General features: G+C 35.9%; 1 protein-coding gene across 9 annotated transcripts in view; it reads left to right on the forward strand.

Moving 5' to 3' along the window:
* elavl4 (ELAV like neuron-specific RNA binding protein 4) overlaps positions 1–16551 on the forward strand; it is a 99677-nt gene extending 83126 nt beyond the window's left edge. For 7 of the 9 annotated variants that reach the window (XM_038281096.1, XM_038281091.1, XM_038281092.1 and 4 more), the window contains 2 exons: positions 8840–8878; positions 13499–16551. In XM_038281096.1, the coding sequence (XP_038137024.1) occupies positions 8840–8878; positions 13499–13826 (367 nt within the window). In that variant the 3' untranslated portion in view covers positions 13827–16551. The remainder of the gene's footprint in view (positions 1–8839; positions 8879–13498) is intronic. The other 2 variants (XM_038281093.1, XM_038281095.1) reach the window with 1 other exon arrangement.
* Positions 16552–22434: the final 5883 nt, after the last annotated feature.

Below are 22434 nucleotides of genomic sequence, written 5' to 3' on the forward strand. Positions count from 1 at the left end.
ATGGATGGATGGATGGATGGATGGATGGATGGATGGATGGATGGATGGATGGATGGATGGATGGATGGATGGATGGATGGATGGATGGATGGATGGATGGATGGATGGATGGATGGATGGATAGATATATAGATAGATAGATAGATAGATAGATAGATAGATAGATAGATAGATAGATAGATAGATAGATAGATAGATAGATAGATAGATAGATAGATAGATAGATAGATAGATAGATAGATAGATAGATAGATAGATAGATAGTTTTTAAAAAGCACAGTCCGCATGTAGCATCTATACATCCCAAGTGCTGTAAATTGACCTGGAAAAATCCTTTCATATATCTCAAATCGACAGTTGGGTTAGAAGTTATGCATTGTTGCTTTAAAAGGTAAATTAAAAACATAAGGCATTTATATAAAACATTTATGTATAAAGTATTGTTTTCTTCATCGTAAAGGCAAATAAATAATTTAGGTAATTCAACATTTTCTAAGGAAATGTGAAAATATAACCTGACCTATCGTCTGTCTGAGTGTTAAAGGTTTTAAATAGAGCATAAAAACATGGTTGCTACTGAGGTTGGATTACAGTTTTGAAAAGTTGTCTCATTTAATCCAAAATATCAACAAACATCGTTAAAGGAGCACAAAGCGAGATCGAGGCTTCTCATGAGAATACATATGTTTGAAATAGGCAACTGTTGGTGTGAACAATCACAACAGTTTAATGAAGATGATAAAATAATGTCCTATTTCATTTTTGGGTTAAGATGGAATAAAGAAGAATAAATATAATGGAGGCACAGTGGAGTCATTGTTTATTTTCTTGCTTCAAAAATATTCTCTTTTACAAAGATGCATGCTCAAAGAAAATTTCTTTTGAAAACTGGCTGTAGGTTCTGATGAGTTTAGAATTAGTTGTGTTCTTGTAGAGCGGTGGTTAGTCATCTGCCCTCCTTCCTTTGCCCTGTCTGCAAGCACTGACCATCTTGTTTTTTTGGGCAGTCCAGGTAGGGTTGCATTCCTGGAAAAGGAACGCACTCTTAAAATCTTATGTAACAAATACCCATCACCTGATACGTTGAAATCCAAAAAGCATTAACACTTATCCAGCTGGGAGTTGGCAGTTATAAATGAAAATGGTGATGTGATCAAAAAGCACATTGGCATAATAATAGAACACACAGTATATGCTCTCAGTTTAAGCTAATCATACACTACTTCCATATAGTATCTCATGCAAACCAATACCTTAAATGGTTCTTAAATTGTTAACATTTTGAATATCACTGTAATACAGCTAGTGCAGTATCAACTTCAGACAAACCCTTAAATAAAAAAAATCAAAGGAATAACATTTTTAACTAAAGAAACAAGTATCACATGTACAAACCTTCCTTATTTAAAGGCATTGTAATGATGGGTTATGTCCCAGTTATGAAACTGGATAAAGACCCTAAATAAAACATGCAGATTGTCCGACAAATTCATACGGGTCTGTTTTATCATGTTTTAATGTTGTTGCACAATCCATCCAAGAAAGCAAAAATAATTGACTCTAACACAATACACCTAGTGTTACATCCCAGGCATGTTTCTGATCCTCAGTCATTAACTAATGCTAGTAATTAGCAAATTTGCCCTTATTATATTCAGGGCAGGAACCAGTTTTAATTGAACAGATTTTTGTTTTAGAAAAGAAAAGGGGGGGAAAAAATCACCCTTTTCTCCATTAGATTGCATTGATGAGGAGGACAAAAACACTATTGTTCCTGTGGAGATTGTAGAGGCAGTGTAAAGAGCTGGCAGAGTGTTGGCACAGTGAGTTTACATCCATGTGTGTTCATATAAATGTGAGGGAGAGGAGGGGAAGGGAGCAGCTCTTTGCAGCAGGTTGTTTTGTTGTGGCCCCATGGCCAGCAGATGTCTTGATGCTCCTGGGCATGGAGCACCTCTCTTCTGAGTTTCCTCTCCAATTGACTCATTTACCCACAAAGAAGACTGTTTTGTTCCCTTCCCACATAATGGGCTAATTACTATTTTAATGATTCTGAATATCCTTCTCTCCTCTGTAGCTCTTTGTTTTCAGGCTGCATTTGGATTTTATGGCTATCCTAGGCACAAAAAAAACTACTATATAGGTAACCACACAGGTTAGGTCTATATATTAGCTAATATTTCTATTTTAATTTACTGTTAAAACTAAGTATATATAAATATATATATATATATATATATATATATATATATATATATATATATATATATATATATATGAATATACTTGATAAATAAATTTAGAATAATTTGATAGAATTTACTGCTTTGATAGGAGACAAATCTCTGCTGGAGTTCATAATGGTATGCTTTTTAATTACAGCCAAAATCTTACAGTATTTAATTGCTTCTAAAAGATTACAGAGCTACTAGACTATTATCTATTTAATAAACGTTTTAGTTAGAATAAAAATTATGTTTGTAGTAGTTAGGGTTGTCACGATACTAAACTTTTCAACTCGATACCGATACTAAGGAAAATATTCGATACTCGATACCATTTTCGATACCACAAGGATAAAAACAGACTCCAAAAGTCTACAGAAATATTTTCATTAATAAATAAAATATAATAAATAAACACAATAAAGGTTGTATGCTGTGCATAATATTAAGCAAGCTTGATAAAAAACGTATAAAATTCAAATTAAGTGTTCCTTCCTTGGCTATGCTTTGCATACATAACAATGACACTAGCCAAACCGGTTAAGAAACAAAAATAATTCTCAGCAGCTGCACTTCTTACAAAAAAAAGTCTGAAACTGAAAAGAGCACAGAATTATTCAATCACACAGTGTTCTGAAAGTGCATTGTCCTCTATTCTGCATTTTAGATGAATGACTGCTTAGGTGCCACTGGTGACGGCACTGTATCGATACTTTTAAAAACGAGTATTGTATCCGGATACAACATTTCAGTTTCGATACTTTTGGCAACCCTAGTAGTAGTTGTTAATTCTCACTGAAGTCAAAATAGGTGGTTATGATAGAAAAAATGAATCATTCACATCTTTTAACTCAGAACTCAGAATCAAGTTTTATTTCCAAGTATGTTTGCACTTACAAAGAATTTGACTTTGGTGTTGATGGTGCAGACAAATTAGATATATATACAGAATACAGGATCTATATTTATACATAATATAAAACACATAATATACAATATATAGTACTATGTGTGTAGTAATATGTAGTTATGTACTATAAACACAGTAGGCTGTGTGTTAATTTAATGCAGGAGGTCTGGAGATGCTACGTTGGTGTAGCTTCAGGGTCCTGATAAGGGGAGGGAGAGAGGCAGTGACAGTGTCACGGGGGTCTCTGGGCCTTGTTGATAAGGCTGTTAGCAGATGAAAAGAAACTTTTCATGTGGCGAGAGGTTTTTGTCCTGATGGACAGCAGCCTCCTGCCAGAGGGAAGTGACTTAAATAGTTGTGGCCGAGGTGCAAGGGATCAGCTACAATCTTCCCTGCACGCCTCAGAGTCCTGGAGATCCTGGAGAGATGGAAGATTGCAGCCAATCACTTTCTCTGCAGACCACATGACACACTGTAGTCTGCCCTTGTCCTTGGCGCCAGTGTACCAGATGTTGATGGAGGAGGTGAGGATGGACTTAATAATGGAGGAGTAGAAGTCTACCATCACTGTCCTTGGCAGGTTGAATTTTTTCAGCTGCCGCAGGAAGTACATCCTCTGCTGGGCTTTCTTGGTGAGGGAGTTGATGCTCAGCTCCCACTTTAGGTCCTGTGAGATGATAGTTCCCAGGAAGCGGAAAGACTCCTCAGTGTCATTTGTGGAGTCACAGAGGGTAGTGGGCATAGCTGTGGCAGAGTTCTTCCTGTGGTCCACAACCATCTCCACTGTTTTTAGAGTGTTAAGCTCCAGGTTGTTCTCCCTGCACCAGGTTGCTAGATGGTCAACCTCCCACCTGTAGGCAGACTCGTCATCATCAGAGATAAGTTCGATGAGAGTGGTGTCATCCGTGAACTTCAAAAGCTTGAAAGCCTGATGACTGATGGTGCAGCTTGATTCTTCTCATACGTTTGTCAGGTTTGTTTGGGGAGGTTCAAAGTTATTCAAGCTGTGAAGAGGTCCAAGCAGTCAATCTGAAACCATGCTTTGCTTAGACCAGTTCTCTTATTGTGGGAAAAACATTTGGAGTCTGCGCAAACCAATTAACCTCATTCTACCTAATATTGCCTGTTCCATATGTCGATGAATCTTGATTGGCGCATTAATGTGACGTCATGTTTGAACAGGAAACTCAAATTGGGATTAATAGAATTGAGAGTATTGAATTGTTCAGAATGTTTTGTTTTGAAAAAAAATTTCCTCACAGGAACTCCCAATGAAGCAACCCACAAAATCATCAATTAGCACCAATATTTACACTTGAAACTTTGCAGTTAGGTAAGTGTTGTGCTGCTAATAACTATCAAATCCAGATATTCCTGTTTGGATCCTGAACAGAAAGGCATGATCTGTCACTTCATGTTTTCATTGCTTTAGACAGTGATAGAGTTCTTTACACCACTGTATTAAATATATTGTTGAAAGATGTAGATACAGCCCTTTCGTCCATGTCAACCCTATCCAAGGATTTAGGTTCTTTGGTTAATCTAAAGTCCACATGAAGTTTGTGGTGCATTACTGTTGCCATAATGATGGCTACTTCTGTAGATGAAGCATTTCTATATCTACCAATGTTATTTTACAGTACCTACCACTTTGTTTACGTAGTTGTTGCTCTTCTCACTTAAACTAATGTAAATAACATCCAGTGTGATGCTAAGAGTGACCCAAATTTTGTAATGCAGTCTGAATGCCTAGGAGCTGGGGACTGGAGCCTGTACAGTGACATATTTTGAAGGGTGAGCCAACAGTATGGGCAATAAATTGCAGTAATATGTCACTTAAAAACTATAGTAAGACCCTTTAGGGGCATTTAATCCATAACTAAAGCAGGACCTGTTCCTGCTTTTTCAGAGATGGTTGAGAGGAGCTGTTTCAAGTTAAACCATTGATTAGCAGCTCCCACACTTTGAGTCATTGCCCCACTGCAGGATGTAGGGGATTATATAAAGAAGCTTGATTACTCATTGCATTGTTAGTTATTTTCTCTCCTTCAGGGTAATAACAGTTAACATTAACTGAGATATTATTTGTTTTTACAAACCCACATTGCTTTCTATTTAGGTGTGTCACAGCATAACTTTTTGATTTCCAAAAAGATACAGATATTGCACCAATACCGATATTGACTTAGTAGGATATAAGCACAAATTATACATACTGTTATTATTTTTTTTTTAGTTACAAAAAGGTTTGATTAATGGATATTTATCAGAGAACAATATTCTTCATCAGGTATGAGAACAACTGACCACTTGATTATTAAACAATGGGTTGTATTAAGCTTTAAAGCTGAGTGTATTTATCAGTATGCTAATAGCAGAGATTTTAGATGCCAGCTGATATAATTAAATTTAATTTTTTTGCAGGATATCGGACTGATATCCAATATCTATATTGGATTAGGAATTCCCTATTTTTAAGGCTGTGCCTAATCTCTGTCACTCTTACTTTTTAATGGCATTGCCAACAAAGCAGATCAGGAGCTGGTATTAGAGTCTTCATAAGTGTTACAAAAAAATATTTTATTTTATCATTTTATTTTTTTACAACCAACAATTTTTGGTTATGTTGATTTAAATAATATGCCTCTAACCACCTTATTTCCAAGTTTAATAGGCATTGATCTAAAATGTTAGTTACAAACTGGCAGTAAACAGCTAATGATATTTAAAAAGGTAGTCTAAAAGGACATTTTTTAACATCGATTGTAAGCAAGGTTCTCCTCAGTACAATAAGTGAGATAGCACCAGTTATTCAGTTGATATTTTTATAGTATTATTAGGATATTATATGATCTATTTTTAGAATAGTAACATGCATCATGATCCTCAAGACAAAAACACAAAATAAAAATGAGGGAGGGTCAAGTGATATACTTGAAAACAGTTATATTGACCATTGTTACATTGGCTCTTTGGTTGTAACAAGCAAATAGTTTATATTTTAAGAACCATTTTATAACTTGATTAAACACCAGCCCTGGCTGCCCATGAGAGAAGTTCCGTACTACTTATTTTGACCTCAATACCAAATTGTACTTCAGAGACACATACCAATGTAGAGGTTTCTCTGAGTTATGACTTAATATTTTGGACATTTTTTTAAAGACTGATACACAAAAAGTTATTTTATCATGAGGATTTTTTTAATCCAGTGAATAAATGTTACTATCGTTGATGATAAAAGAGAAGATATGCTGTGGCTTCCTTGATAAAAAAAGAAGTTTTAAATGTAACAACAGTTTACTAGTGTGCAAAATGATGCCCCTTATATAGCAAACTCTATGTATAACAGTAAGCTATAACATTTTTTTTCCCGTTTATATCAAAATTGCCACATCACTAAATCTAATGGAATCTTTCATCTAAAAGAATTTTATTGTGTTGTCCGCCTTGTGTTCAGATGCGTTAAAACGTATGTGTAACACTTTGATTTCTGTATGTGGCTCTTTCCTTTCCCTGGGGTTAACTAACATAAACTTAATAGAAGTTATATGTGTTCAAATAAAGAATCATTAATGCACAATTCCTTGTTGGTACCAGAATTTAAGACCTAACTTAGCTATGTCTCCTAACCTCTTGACACATCTCCTTGAAGTTTTTATTTAGACCTTGTAGCCCAGCCATCTTTCTGGTATCAGGTAGCCTTATTCAGGTGCTAGTTTCATTTCATTGAAATTTAAGGATTTTAATCAGAGGCAAAGGAGTTGTCATTATCCAGCATGGTTACAGGTTGTATGGTGCCTCGCATCTATATTTGGCTCTCTTTAGGCGACAATGATTAAAAGTCTCCGACTCCAAGTAAACCATTTCTTCTGCAGAGTCATAATAATGATTTAGATGGTACTAAGTCTTGTATCATCTGCTATTGTAAAGTTGTAAAGTGGAAAATTAAGAGTTAGTTTGCCAGCACTTGAAAGTGACTGACAAGAAATCTTGCACAATAAAAAACTTGAAACTTGCTTGTGTCTATATTTCTGTCAAAAAAGAGGTGGATAGAAAAAATAGGACCTAATGGTTAGAGGCAGTGATGTACCCTGCTAAGGTCGAAACAAACTACCCTGACTTAAAAAGATGTTGGTTAAGCTATTGTTTCCTTATTTTCAATATAATATGGAGTTTAATACATATTTTATATCATTATGATATTCATATTTTATATAAATATTATATTTTAATATAACAACACTGCTTAATTTTGATGAGTGGAACTCTCTTTAAAGCCAAAGTTAAGATCATTTACCCACTAACAGTCTGTAATTTATGCATGTTTCTAGGTAGAATAGTGAATTCTAAACAGTTTAACAAATTAATATCTCACATGGGTTTAAATTGTGCAAAGGATTGGAGGAATGTAACAGGAATTATCAGCGCTAGTTTCAGGAAGTCGGTTTTAAATCTTAGAAGCAAAATAAGGTTTTGACAGAAAAATAACCTTAACCTTGTTGACTAAACCAAATAAGTAGAAACAGTCTTTAAAGTCGAGTCAAAGTCAGAGTTTGTAGCATTTTAAAGAGGAATGAGCCGTCACTGCCCAGCTGTTGCTCAATAAGCCGTAACCTCTATCCATTAGGCCTGAGAAGTTAATAAGACATGAGGCAGACCAGACCCAAGTAAAAAATGAAGGTCATTGAGTCACCAAGCAGGCTGCATCCATCCAGCAGTGCCAACATTTCACACAGCCCACAGGTTCCTGAACCCCAAGCACTCCGATACTGTAATTTACACTGGCTGACCGCAACGCCAGAACCCGACAGGCTGAAACTATTATGAAACCGAAACCTCTCCCAAAAGCTAACGCTTTCAGACGGACGCCATTTGTCTAACACTTAGCTTTTCCACCTCACCTGTTATCATTCATAAGGTTGATCCTGATCACAAAGACAGACATTCACAATTTCATGGCTACTTTAACATCTAGTTATGTTGTTTTTTTTTTGTTGTGCCACACAGAAAACCAATTAATCATCATCGCCTCTCTCACTCACCATCACTCAAATGCCAAACCATTACACTGACAGAACTCTGGATCATTTCCTTGCCATCTTAGGTAATCTCTTAATTGAGTGAGCACTAATTAAAAACTCTTGATTAACAAAATTCATTTACCTTCATCCCTAAGAAACCATCAGTGTGGTTGCATAACGTGTGCAGAAAGCCACTTTCAAATTATTGCAGGTATGAAAATAAATGATTCGCAATGGTGTGTCATTCTGGCTTTACTGTCATGCCAGTAATGTCTGATGCACTGCCATGCTCACACTCTGCATGAAGATTGCATGGTGTAAAATAACTACAAAGTTAAGCAATTATTAGTGTACATATGTAATCTTGTATAGTGAGTAACTGGAAATTTCTGGAATAATCTGAATGTCCCTGAAGCATACAGCTTTGGCATTAGCTAATGCAGTGCCTGCTCAGCAAGTGAGCAACCAAATGCAGACCATACTGATTGTAATGTAGATTCATAGACTGATGATTGCATTTCTTGCTGGGGCTTCTCAGTGTAATGGACCAACTATATATGGGTTTGTTTGTTCTTGAGTGAGGAGGTCCATGGAGTTCCTGCAGGGACTTAACATTAGTTCCATTGATTGAGTCGACCATCTGCCCACCATTAACCCCAGAACCCTCCTTCTCTTTACAGGCTGGACAATTTGCTTAATATGGCCTATGGCGTAAAGAGGTAATTAAAAACTTCTCCCAATGCCAGATGTCCATGTTGACTCGATGATTTTTGAACTTCCTTTTTTTCTTCCTTTTATTGATTTGGTTTTCCTTGTGGTTTCTGCAGTCATTTTTAGTTTGAACTTCGTTGAGGTCAAAAGCATTGTTGTTTTTTTCTATTTTGTTTGATTTCCTTTTTTGTTTTGTTTTTTGCCCGTCGGTTTGAACTGATTCCCTTCCAAGCACATGAGGTGTGACAAACAGAAAACTGTCAGTCTTTGTTTTTAGTGGTGATGAATTCCCTTTGTTTTGATTTTGACAAGTGCTGGTGTTGTTTAAATTGTTTTGGGTTGTGTATGTGTATTTAACGAATTTTGTTCTCTGGTTTAAGACTCATCATTTCTAGGTGTGTGCTTTTATTATTTCATTCTATTACTTCGAAGGGATTCAGGTTCTCCTGCCTTCTCATTTTATAGTCACTCTAGGCACCCTCTTCATTATTATAAAATGCACAATTTTTACTATGTAAGAATTGACAAAATTCTACACTGATCTCTTATATATTTGCAGTTTCTGCAAAAGTTATAACATAAGACATGTGATAAGGTTGGATGAACTTGGATCCCTGCTGGAAACAAGAAATGCTGTTTCACTGCAGACAGCTCAAGCTTTGCTCGGCACCGCTCTTCTCAATTTCCTTCTTTCCCATCTTTCATTTTGCTGTCCTGCTACCAAAGGTGTTACATAACTCAGAGCACCACCTACTGTGGTGATAGATGTTTGATGTGCTGACAATGCCATCTTGCATGCTGCAAGCACTAGTGACAGAAGTCAGTTGAATGAAAGCCTCTAAGAAAATGTTATATTTGTTTATTCTATGATGTCCAAATAAGAAGTGTTATTTATAGATTTATAGTCTTATTAGGGGTGGATGGTTTAGCTTTAGAAGGGATGGAATAGGTATCTGGTCAGCTATACTGTTGCTATGCAACCCCTGGTCTCATCTGTAACAGGTTAGTGTTTGGTCCTGCTTCGTCTAATATACTTGCATACATGTTTTCACACATGTACATGCATGAACACTCCCTCCCACATCCTGACAGCAGACATGTTTAGCAACTTCCATTGAAATAAGCTTTGTTTATGCTTTAACTCGGGCAGGGTAATGCAGAGCTCTTTCTAAATTTAAGAGATAAAAACAGTTTATCTAAAGGTGCATCTGCATAAATTGAAATAAGTAGCTGATTTATCTCAGTAATTGGGAACTTTATCAATTAATCTTATCAATTCTTTTTACACACAGTGATATGTTGTGAAACTGTTTTTTTTTTTTTTATTGGACTTGAATATGGCTTACAGGACATGAAAAAAATGGTTTCCTAAATGAAATATTGCTCAATATTGATCAATGAAAAAATATTTTATAGCACAATTGTTATGCTGTAGCCTAGATTCAGACTACAAATAACTGATAACCGATTTCTTTAATGATATTCAGCAGGTTGTGAAAGTCTTTGCCAAAGGAATTTTAAATGTACAAACTTTTTTAACCGATCATCAACAGAAAGTTGACTGGTAGGAAAAACTAGAAAGGGGTACACAAGTAAAAAGTACCATAGTATCGCTGTACTCTAACTTGTCACCAACTGGCCTGACTTAAACCTTATAGAAAACCTAAGGATACCAACAAGATATGAAAAACAGAACCACCAAATAAAAGATGAGGTAGAAACTGTTGTTAAAAACAACCCAGAGTTCTGTAACACCTCAGCAGAGCCACAAGCTTATCAGCTCCATACCATGATGTGCTGATGAAGTAATTCATGCTAAGGAGCCTCAATCAACTATTTTGATTCTGGATACAGTGTCTATACAGCACAGTATATAGAATATAATATAGATAAATTAAATCCTATATGAGACTCATGCATAGATGTTAAAAAATATTTTCTTTCTTTTGAACTTTTATATTATGTTTTCTGAAAGTATATTTTACTTTGTTTACTAAATGTTTTGGTTACAAATATAAAATCTGACACAATGTTATTTTTAAAAATATCTAGATACACCCTGTATACTTTGTATTAACATGATCTAATCTGACATACATATTTGTAAAATATTACATCTGGCTCAACCAGAGAGCTAACACGTTTGAATGCACATTTTAGATTTCTCACCATTGACCAAAACGCCAGAGGCAGACTCTGCATGACCAAAGTCATGCAGGAAGGTCGCAGTGATTGCCAACCATATATAGACACAGGAGAGAGAAGGCTTGAGGGTCCATGTGGCAAGCAGCACTATCGATCAGTGCCACGAGCTCTGAAATAGAAGAGACCAGAACACCCTGCAGGAGGGGGAGGAATACACTTTGTACCTTAATGCCACTGGGCTGTAAAGTGCTTCCATTTTCCATTTAGTTTGCTCCCCATTTCCCCCGCCTCTTTTTTTCCTTGAGAAGGCTCCTACTCCCAGACAGCTGCAGTAAAGCGGAAATCTCGATTAAAGCACTTCCAATAATGCCTATAGTAGTTTCTTGTAGGGAGCTGGAATAAGAAATTAACCTTTTTATTTCATTTACCTTTTATTTAAAAGTGCCAGGATTTCTTTTCTCCTTTTCCTTTTAGCGGAAAAGCAATTAAGTGAAGTCAACTGAAGAATCAAATCTCTTGCATCGTAAGAAAAAGGGGAAAGATTATGAGGCGAATGAGAACAAATTTAGCAGGCTGGTGCATGATCTTTGATGAATTTCTAGCAATAGTTTGATTCAACAACTTCCTGCAATTTGGCACAGAAAGAAGCCACTTATGGACACAAAGAGAGAAAGTTCATCTGCATGTTCTTCAGCAGAAGTGCAGCTCTGCATAGAAATCTGGGGTTTTATGACAGCTCTGTGCTCATACTACAAACCTACAAAATATAATTTACCATATAGGTTCTTTATATAATGGCATAGTATGTAGTTTATCATTCACACTTACAGCATTTGCAGGGCGAAACTGAGGTTTATTACCTGTTGAGAGCAATGATATCGATTTTTAAAGCAGGTTTTTTGTTAAAAGCAAGTTAAGTCTTCAATATTAATCCAGCAAATGACTCCCCAGGTGTCCTCATATATATTCAAATAGGGGCCAGATAGGGGGCTGCCGTCTACCACCATGTTCTTAATTTCAATTAGACGGTTGCACCAAAAATACTCAGCATATGCTTCCCACTATAAGCTTAATTTGAAGGGTTGTCCCTATACAAGTTTGAATTTATGATATGATATTGCTGATTTAACTTTGAGTATTGACAGATACAATATTAACCCAATCAACACCAATCATATCTGCTCTCAGTACTTGTTTTGTATTGTTGGATGTTGGAAAAGGCTTGATGAAGTGATATTACTCTAAAGAAGAATAGTCAACAACTATAGGTATAAGAGCAATTTACCCATTTATTATCAAGCAATAGGTTACCTAAACTTTGAATGTATTTCTATAAGTATGGTTATATCAGAGATTTCAGATGGGGCTAATAAATCACGATATTTGTTTTTTTGGCGGACATCGGACCAATATCAATTTCAGATCCGGACAGCCTTTTGCACAGGAGGTTTTACTACCTAAATAAATGTTCAGTTATAGTCTGTTAAAATTAATTGCTTTGACATTTTTGAGATTAAAGGTTTTTAAGATATTACATGCACTTTGGTATTTACCCTTCTTATACTGGCTATTAGTATTAGTCTTTTAGAACAACTTACCATAATGTAAAATTTGATCTGTTTTTGTCTAAACTATGACTTTTAATTATATTGCAAAGTAAATTTTTGTTAATTTTGTACAAAAAGAAAATCTTGTGCATATTCATCGTAAACTGAGGGATATATTTGAAGTATTTTAGTTTCTCTCAACTGAGGCTGAACATAAGTGGTATCTGTAGCCTGTATCCTGAACAGATTTCTGAATAATGTCCTTTGAAGTTCTGACCTGCTCTGGTCCAAATGTTACGAATACCTTAAAAACCTTTGACTGGGTTTTGCTTGGCAGCACACTCAAGATTTGGTCATTGTTGTCCATTTCCTGACAATTTCTTTCCTTTCACTTAACTCTCTGTCCATACTTTTTGATACAATACTCTGTGAACAGCAGGTTTCTTGTGTATTAAATCTCTTCTGCTGCTCACCCACTGTGTGGGAGAGGCCAGGTTAGCTTTCCCATGATGGTGTAAATCCTTGCAAGCCGAAAAAAGGTTCTTTAAGAATCTATTTTGATCAGTCTCATATATTGTTCAAATGTTGTGAGAAACTGAATTTGAAGTTTCTATTATATGTGCACCATTGCCATATAAATTTAGATTAATAAAATGGTAAATAAATCATTGAAATGTGTCACTGAGCAAAAAATCCATGTAATGTCACTTTTAAAATTGAATAACTGAAATAAACTTTTCATTTGTAGTTTAGTTAGATACACTAGTTTTAAGACCCTAAGAGAGCTTCATTTTGCTTAAATCAGTTTAAATTGGACCTAACTAAAAAATTCTTAACAATCCCTTTAATTGCAGTTAATTTCTCTTTATGTCATAACTGGTTGTGTTAAGACTTACCTGCTTATGTCCTTTCCCACCACTCTGCCTCCTCCCTTAGGTTTTCTCCCATCACCATTGACAGCATGACCAGCCTGGTGGGGATGAACATCCCCGGGCACACGGGTACCGGCTGGTGTATTTTTGTGTACAACCTTTCCCCGGATTCAGACGAGAGCGTGCTCTGGCAGCTGTTCGGCCCGTTCGGTGCAGTAAACAACGTAAAGGTGATTCGTGACTTCAACACCAACAAGTGCAAGGGCTTCGGCTTCGTCACCATGACGAATTACGATGAGGCGGCCATGGCCATCGCCAGCCTCAACGGCTACAGGTTGGGCGACCGTGTCTTGCAAGTCTCCTTCAAGACTAACAAGACACACAAGTCCTGAACTCTCGACAGCTAGAGGGAGACGCCCCGAGCCTTTCTCTGCTCCAAATTTGCCCTCCGACCCCTCCCCTCCACCTCCACTTGTCCCTTAGGTCCCTTCAACCACCACCACCCGACTACAGCCATCCAACAGCAGAATTAACTCCGGAACAGAAAGCAGCCTACAGCCCATCTAACAAATTGAACTATAAATGGCTTATATTATAACTTTGGACCTATAAGCCAATGTTGCCTGAGTATTACAAAAATGAAATGATGAAAATGTTGATACGTTTTTTCGAAGCTCCTGTGATAATGCAGGCTTCTCTTTGTTGTATAATCTTTTTGTTTGTTGTGATTGTTGAATATATTTTCTCTTCTGTGTAAACAGTAGCAAATCCCCATATTTCAGAGAAGAGAACGTCCTTTTAAGATCAGAGCCTTATCTCTGTCTGATTCAGGATTTAGTTTTATTTTGTAAATCCGGATCCACTGTCGTTAGTATTATATACCTCCCTGATCAGTAAAAGGGAGGGGGCTCTTTTTTAAATTGTGAAACCATTCATTCATTTGTAGCGTGTATTTAAAAGCTTCCCCGTATTGATTATGAATGGGATTCTATAATCCCTGTAACTCAGATGTAGAAAAAAAATATTTCTAACATTGTTTTTGTTTTGTATCGCAAACAAAACATAATGTCTTTCTTCACTGGGATTCAGGGAGATGGGGTGAGGGAGGGGATGGGTTAGCTTTCCTGATGACATGTTAAGTAATTTAAAATGATTTAAAAAAAAAAAAAAAGACACTGTTGCCAAAGAGAAGATCTCTTTGCTTGGAAAAAAAAATGCGTTTAGAAAAAGATAAATAGAAAGAAGATCTATTTTTATAAATGATAATTAAAATAATAATTATTGAAGAATTTTTACAAGAATCTGGATTTGAAAAAAAAAGAGACAAATATTTTGACTGGCTAACTGGGGGGCCGGGGTGGGCGGGAGGGGGCACCACCTTGTCTTGTCGTTCTGCCGTGGTACTTTATAGGATCAGAGATTGTTGTTTTTTGGTGAAACCGGGTTTGGTCGGGATTTTGTAGAAAGGAGGATTTTGTGAAAAAGACGATGCAAATGGAGGCAGGTGATTTTGGTAATTTTTTCACGTGTACTAGTGCATAATTCAACAGCGATACCCAAAAGGGAAGGGAAAGGGGTCTTTCCGAGGCCTAATAAACCTTATAGTCCAGAGCCCAAAGCAAGAAGACCCTTTTGTCCACTTGTTTTCCTGATTTTAGTCACAAGTCAATATGAGATACATAGATATATACACATCTATCCATTTAAAGAGCATATCTATTATCTATATCATTTTCTTTGCTCTACGTTTGTGAACTTAACATTTGAAGAGAACTTCCTTTAGCGATCAACCGTAGGTGCTATACTACATTATTCACATATCTTAAATATCCAACTTTGTTGTTCTATGTGTTGTTTAAAGAAAAATACTTTGATGTTGGCATTAAATTTAGCTGCTGTTCTTTGTTTAATATTTGTTTAATGTCGGCCCACGAATCTAGTGAGACCATTTCAATGCGGAAGTTAAACTGACTTGGGGCCTTGTAAGAATCACTGAACAAATTTGTACTTTTCTTTTTCTTTCTTTGTTTTGTTTTGCTTGCTGACTTTTAGGTTACTTGCTGAGCGTGATACGTTTGTCAAAATTTAATGATGATTAGCTAGTTCTGTTAGTCTAGATATTTTCCTTAAAAAGGATCTATGACAACTGTGTCTTTATTTGCTGTGTACAAATAGATGATATATATAAATATATATACAGTCTACATTTGTTTTACAATATCTACTGTACTTATCTGAGTTGTCACTGTTCTTTCGTTTGAGCTTGTCTTTTTCATATGACAGTTTATTATAAAGTGGTGGTTGAGTTATTTAGAAAACGATTGTGAGGAAACTGTTCAATTGTTGTCATGTTGCTTGTGGAGAAAAAAAATTGGATTAACTTTTAAGTTAACTACTGCAGCAAAAGAAACTGAACAAAATCTTAAAGATATAAGTGTATTTGTTTATTTACTTATCTATTTTTAAACTATTTATTTTTTCTATTTATTTGTATTTATTCAATATTTATTAACTTCTTGATTTCTATGTGTATTTATGTATTTATTTGTTTCATTGTCTGTGTATTTGCGTGGTTCTGGTACAGGGAGGGGGGCGTTTCTGAGCAAAAGGGAACAAAGCGACTAGTGGAGAGGCTCATCCAGTAGTCCACTGCACTGAGAGAACTTTTAGTACATTTGTGCTTTGTACCAATATATCAAAATTACAATATAAAAAACCTAAAAGTCAAGAAAACTGAAAAAAATGTTTGGAGGGTTGGGGGACGCTCTTCCCTTATTACTAGAAACAGTTACTCGCTATGCATAACCTAGTTAATAGTTAAATTTGCTATTGCTTTTTTCCTTGTCTTGTTAAAAATGAAATCTCTAGATCTTTTTCAATAAAGTTTAGTCTTATTAGAATGTTATAAACAGTTGTTCTGGTTCAATATAACCTGTGATAAGTTTGTGTAGTTCTAAAAAAGCCACTCCGTCCACACCCTCCCTCCACTTACTACCGCTTTGTGATGAAACCTTATGCAAAAATGTGGGTCTGAAAGCATAGTTTTCAGTTTTCTGTTACAAATAAGAATAAGAAAAAAAAAAACATTTTAACGTACAGCTCTTAGAGACTTTGGTAGAATTCAATTTTTTTGAAGTTTTGATTGAGGGCCATTCATTGCACTGGACTAAACAAATCATTTAAGAGTCAAAACTTATTTTAAGAATATTCATCATGTTTTCAAATGACACACCAACAAATCTTTTAAAAAGTTGTTACAATTGCACACAAACTGCTATTTGCAGCAGTTGTTGCTATATTTGAGAAAAACTCTGGAAGAATAAAAGGGGATTGTTCTGAGTCTATATTTTATATAATCTAATATGATATATATTGTATATTTTGAAAGGTAAGGGAAAGGTTCCAGAAGTATAAATACAAATAATTTTTTTTCCCGTTTGTTGTTGAGGCTTGAAAACATGAAGGAAGTGTGTTGGGGAGCATTTGAAACTTTCACACGCATAGCTACATCCTTCTCTCCCATCTGGAAAAGCCAGGTCATCTCGATATCATCATACCCATTTTCCTATCACGTCTACACAGCAACAGACCAACCAGACCCCTTCATGCTCCTCACTTGCGTCGGGAGCCTGAATTATGCAACGACCCCAGTAGAATGTTCTGATGTGTGTATTTCGTACTCTGTGTGACTTTTTCAACTCTTAGGATGTGTGAATGTCTTCCCGACCTAAAACCCAAGACGTGCACATTTGTTTGGATGCACATCTGTGCACGTTTGTTACTTTTTGTCGAAGTGAATGTGTCTGTCCGCATACTGGAGTAGATTTCTGTGTGAAGTGAAAACGTTTTAAATGTATTCATTCAGTGCACATCCTTGAACATGTCTGAGTGACCATGTGATGGAGATTTCAAAGAGTGAATGTTAAGTGTGTCTGTGTGTGTTTGAAACATGGGGCTGCGTCACCTCGCTCTATGCCCGACCCCTATGGCTCACACCATCCCCCCATAGCGCCTTATAGTGGCAACCTGCCAGTAGGAACAACGCAGCCAGTAGTGGAGGAGGGAAGGTGAACAGAGGAACTAGGCTCTTGTCAGTTTTCATTTTCCTCCTGAGACGTGTTTATTTACTATCTGAAAAATCTATAAAGAAAATCTTTAAAGACAAAAAAGATGAAAAAATGTTCACAGGGCCCCGTGACCACGGCTCTCTCTACTCTCTCCTGCTTATGTTATTAACACTTATCAATGATGATTATTATGATTATTATTGCTATTATTCTTAGTATTCTTATTATTAATCCAATTACTGCGATGAATGACTTCATGTTATCCTTGCTAGTTTAGGTCATTTCTGAAACTGGAAACAAAATAAAAATCTTGCTGTAAATGTTTGTTTTTTCTTTTTCATAAAAATGTTGTGTTTAAATTATTTGTACTTTTGAATGTTGGGACAATAAAATGAGGTGTTAAAAACTTGGAGGTTGCTTGTCATTAAGAAATTAACTTTCAGATTCTTCAACAATCATATGAGGATAACATTAATATACATTAGGGTAGCACAATGTAAAGGCTAGAAGAAATTGCAATATTTTTCTTTTTACGTAACATTGTGTTGGTAAAGGATGCAGACATGGTGGTTTTAAGCAATGCAAATTATCGATCAATGAATTCATCCAAAGTTGATTGAACTTAAATACTGACTGAATAATCAAATAGATGTAAATGTAGGCAGCACAATCTAAAACTATCATATAAAGACTTGGCATGTTGCTCTGACCTGCTGTCATCTTATAGTTATTTGTTTTTGGTTTAATCAAACAAACTGGTGGAAGAGACTTTTTCCTGTTGCTTGCACTTTTAAACGGGTAGTTCCGGTTACTGTCAGGGGAATGTTAATACTTGACTCCATAAGGTGCATTAGACTACAAAAACCTTCACAATCTGCAATGCTTTGGAATGTTGCTAGAATTGCTTTTTCTATCATTATATACATTTTTTTAGTAATACCCTCCCCTTTTCTGTCAACACATCCTCGTCTTCAAGCAGAGAAGTTGATGCTGCTCTACCGCGCAGCATGGCTTAATGGGCAATATCTTAGCGATGCATTCAACAATTGCTTATGTTTAAAAACACATGAAGCACGTTCTTCATCCTTTTTGACATTAACCAGAGTAAACAATCCTGAACTGGACAATCGGTTGGTTCATGTTTCTGCTTTAGCATGGCTCTCTCCATTCCTTCATTCCTTCTCTTCTGAATAACAGTCAGGCTCTGCTTCATAGTAAACATCAGCACCCTCTGCTACTTGGCTGTAACATCACAGCACTGAAAATAAGTACTCTTTATAAATTGATGGAATACATTAAAATTGAAGGAAAGAATTTGAATTTAATAAACCATCAATCGAAAATGCATTGTAAGTTACTTTGCTAGTTGTAAGTTTCAAATGCATTAAAGCTTAACATATATCAAATACTGTATATTTAAAGGAACTTTGCTCTACACAAGAAATACTGCCATGACAGAAAATAGAACTAAAATCATCTGCAAAAACTGAACTTTACACATATATTATGCTAACTTGTAAAAACATAAAATATATTTAAAGTTTAAATGCTGGTGGGAGAATAAAAAAAACTGCAAGTTAAGAAAAGCTGCTACCTCCGGAAAACAGAAGCAGTCCTTTACCAGGTCCACAACATTTTCATCCACTAAACATTTGTACATTCATATATGACTCTATATAGGGGTTAGGTTGGAGGTTCAGACACAGCCTTTGCTTTCCCTTCTTTTGTTGATGATGGAGCAATGATACTGTCAGTTCTCCTTTCTCCAGGGTTTAATAATAACACTGAGACGCTGGCATTCACATTCTTTAACTGGTGGTTGCAATTAATAAGTAATATGAAGACCACCCCAACAAGATTGCATTTCAGACAAAATTGAAATTTAGCATTAGCAACTGCTGTATGAACATAGTTTTAAACTGGTTAATGAGAGAGTTTGAGTGTTTAAAAAGGTTAACAGGAAAATATACCTTTACTTTCTTCTTCCCTCCTTTAAGCGCAGGCATCCTGTATGTTTTTACTACTGGTTCGACTCCATGGACATTGATGTCTATGGTCTAGTTTAATGATGATCCAAAGTACTTTTTAGATGAAAGTGCAGTTTACTTTTCCATGTGGAAATGAATGTTGTAGAGTCTTGACAAAGACTGAGAGGGGATATGTTTTATGTTGCTTTATGTACAAGGGAAGTCTCCACACACTGTGATGATTTGGAGAAGCCATTAGCTGATGTCCCACCATGTTTCCTGAAGTCAACAGTCAATGAAGGCATTTGCCAAGAAATTATAGAGCACCTTTTGTTGACAAGCTCCACTGATATGGTGATTTCATCTTACAGCAGGACCTGGACCCTGTCTACACTCCTTAGGCTACCAAAAGCAGGTTCAATGATCATGTTCACTGACCAGTAAACCAGCTGGCCATAAACCCCATAAAGAATGCATTAGTTTAGGGTTTGGTTGACCAAGAGATAGATAAAATACACCTGACAAAACAATGCTGATGGACTAAAATAAGGTATAAAGGCAAGCTGTTGCTGTGCCACAAGCTAATTGCCTCCATGACATGCTTCAGTGATGCAGTATATTATGTCCTTATTTGGCCCAATTACGTATTTTGCACATAACGGTCTTACATTTCTGTTTATGGTATAATTTATCAGAGGATTTAAAAAAATATTTAACTTATATAATAAATTATAATTGTTTGAGATGAGCCTGCCGATCAGGTCTTTTAATAAGTGTCTGAAACTGGCAAAATATAGAAACCTGTCCAATGAGATTGATAATGGGTTTTTACTTTCTGGACCTAAATTATCCACCATTTGTGAGCAGAGATAAAATCATATACACAATTTTGAGCAAAACAAGCTGTAAAAAAAAAAAATGGATTTACAGAAAATATAACAAAGGCAACAAAATAGAAATATTTGTCTGCAGCTTGAAACACTCAAACCAAATATCAATTTATATATTTAAAGGTATTGTGTAGGATTTTCTTGAATTCTTTAAAAGACTGTCCACTTTTTTTAAAAATGTACTCACACAACCCTGCACCCGCTCCCGAGAGGGAACGCCTACTTGTGCACGCTGTGTTTGAAAGTTGCTGTTTGCATAGCTCATGCAAGCTTTCTCCGAACGTCCGCCCTAACCCCTAAATCCGTCAATTATATATAGAGTGCAGACTATATAGAGGACTTTATAGTGAACTCAGTTAATGTACAGTTCGAACAGATGACCACTACTTTTTGTTCCCTGTTGACACGTAAGTCCTCACAGTGCAGTGACTTCTTTTCTTCTCATGCACTTCATAGACACTTTTTCTCTTACAATTCTCAGCCATTTTTGAAGAACCGCAGTGAGAAAGGTAAGCTTCAATGACTAGCCGATACCATAGCTCACCACGGATATGCCTGAAGGTGCGCATGTGCAGAAAATGATAGCTAACGGGGTAAAAAAAAAAGCATATACAACGGCCTTATGTAAACACATCACCAGAATGATTGACAATTAGGAGGACCACTTATTTAGATGATCCACCCAAAAATAAAAGATTGTCCTCTATACCTCTATCCCTCTGTGGAATAGACAAAACCACTTTATTAAACTTATGCACCGTTAATGCTTCTGAAGTTATTTGCTGTGCAACATATCATCAAAACCCAAAACTGATATCACTTTTATGTCGATGATGAAGTGTATGTTAATTTCTAACAGGACAACTGTAAAACATGAAGCTAAGATTTGTTTGTTGAAAGTCTTTTGATCAAAAACAATACAACTAAGAACTCAGTTTAAATTAATTTGTGTTGTTAAAAAGCAGATGTTTAAGTTTCTGCCCTGCAAGATTAACCCTTTTTTGTCTCTCAAGGTTTGAAATTAGTTTTTCCACACACCAAAAGTGCAACATTATATCACACGTTTAATGTGTTTTGAGTGTGACCTTTAAGCTACTGAGACGGTCATGATTGTGAGGTAGTAACAGTGCAGACATAAAACGCACCGTTGATCTCAGTGAGACCCTCTAAGGAGAAGCTGGAGGACAAACCGGAGAAATAAATTCAGCTACATTGCTGAGATAACACTGCCCCCTGTATTCTACCTTTGTGCAACCATGTTCTTTATCCTTAGTTAGAAAACACAGTAAGAAGAAGTTTTGACAGCCATTATGAAGAAAGTTCAATGAATAAAGTTCTGCAAGAAATGCAAGTAATTCTAAAGGTTTTACTTACTCTGTTAGCAGTAAGCACTGAGCGCAACAAACAGAGCAATCAACACAATCCTACAAACAGCAGCTGCATCATTTAAGATTAGCCTGCAGTTGTGCCTAATCCTCCAATTATTCTCTGTACAAATGTATAATGCAAACTAATAAACTGAAACTGTAAATGTACTGCGGCTTCATCCATTTATGGGAAATAAAGGATTATGATCAGTGTTATTTGAATAGGGAGATTGTCATTGGAGGGACAGCATGGAAGGAAACACAAACAACTTCTAATGAATAAACATGGACAATTATTTGAGAAATGAAGAAAATGTTTGACAAAAACGAAAATATGAGACACAAATTCAAAGCAGAAAACATAGCAGTTTTATCTGGGATAATATAAGAGACAATTCTGAAAAGTGCAACGAGTAACATTTCATAGCCAAACTAAATGCAGGGGCTTCTAATCGTATTAAATCTTGAAAATTCTAGTTAATACTGCATTGATTTAATTTATATCTTACATGAAATTAGGTATGAAAAATTGTATTCTTAAAATATAAAAAGAAGAAATATAATGCTATGCTACTGTTTAGCTCAGATAATAACTGGAGCAGTGTAAAATATTGTTTTGTCATTCAGCAGGCAACCGCTGTCATTCTACATAAAGTAGCTGTTCAAGCTATTTTGATTTTTATTGAGAAATCTTTGTTCAGGCTTGAAT

Source organism: Cyprinodon tularosa, unplaced genomic scaffold (assembly GCF_016077235.1).
Source record: "Cyprinodon tularosa strain WSP-4 unplaced genomic scaffold, ASM1607723v1 ctg167, whole genome shotgun sequence".
In the NCBI taxonomy this organism is placed as follows: Eukaryota; Metazoa; Chordata; class Actinopteri; order Cyprinodontiformes; family Cyprinodontidae; genus Cyprinodon; species Cyprinodon tularosa.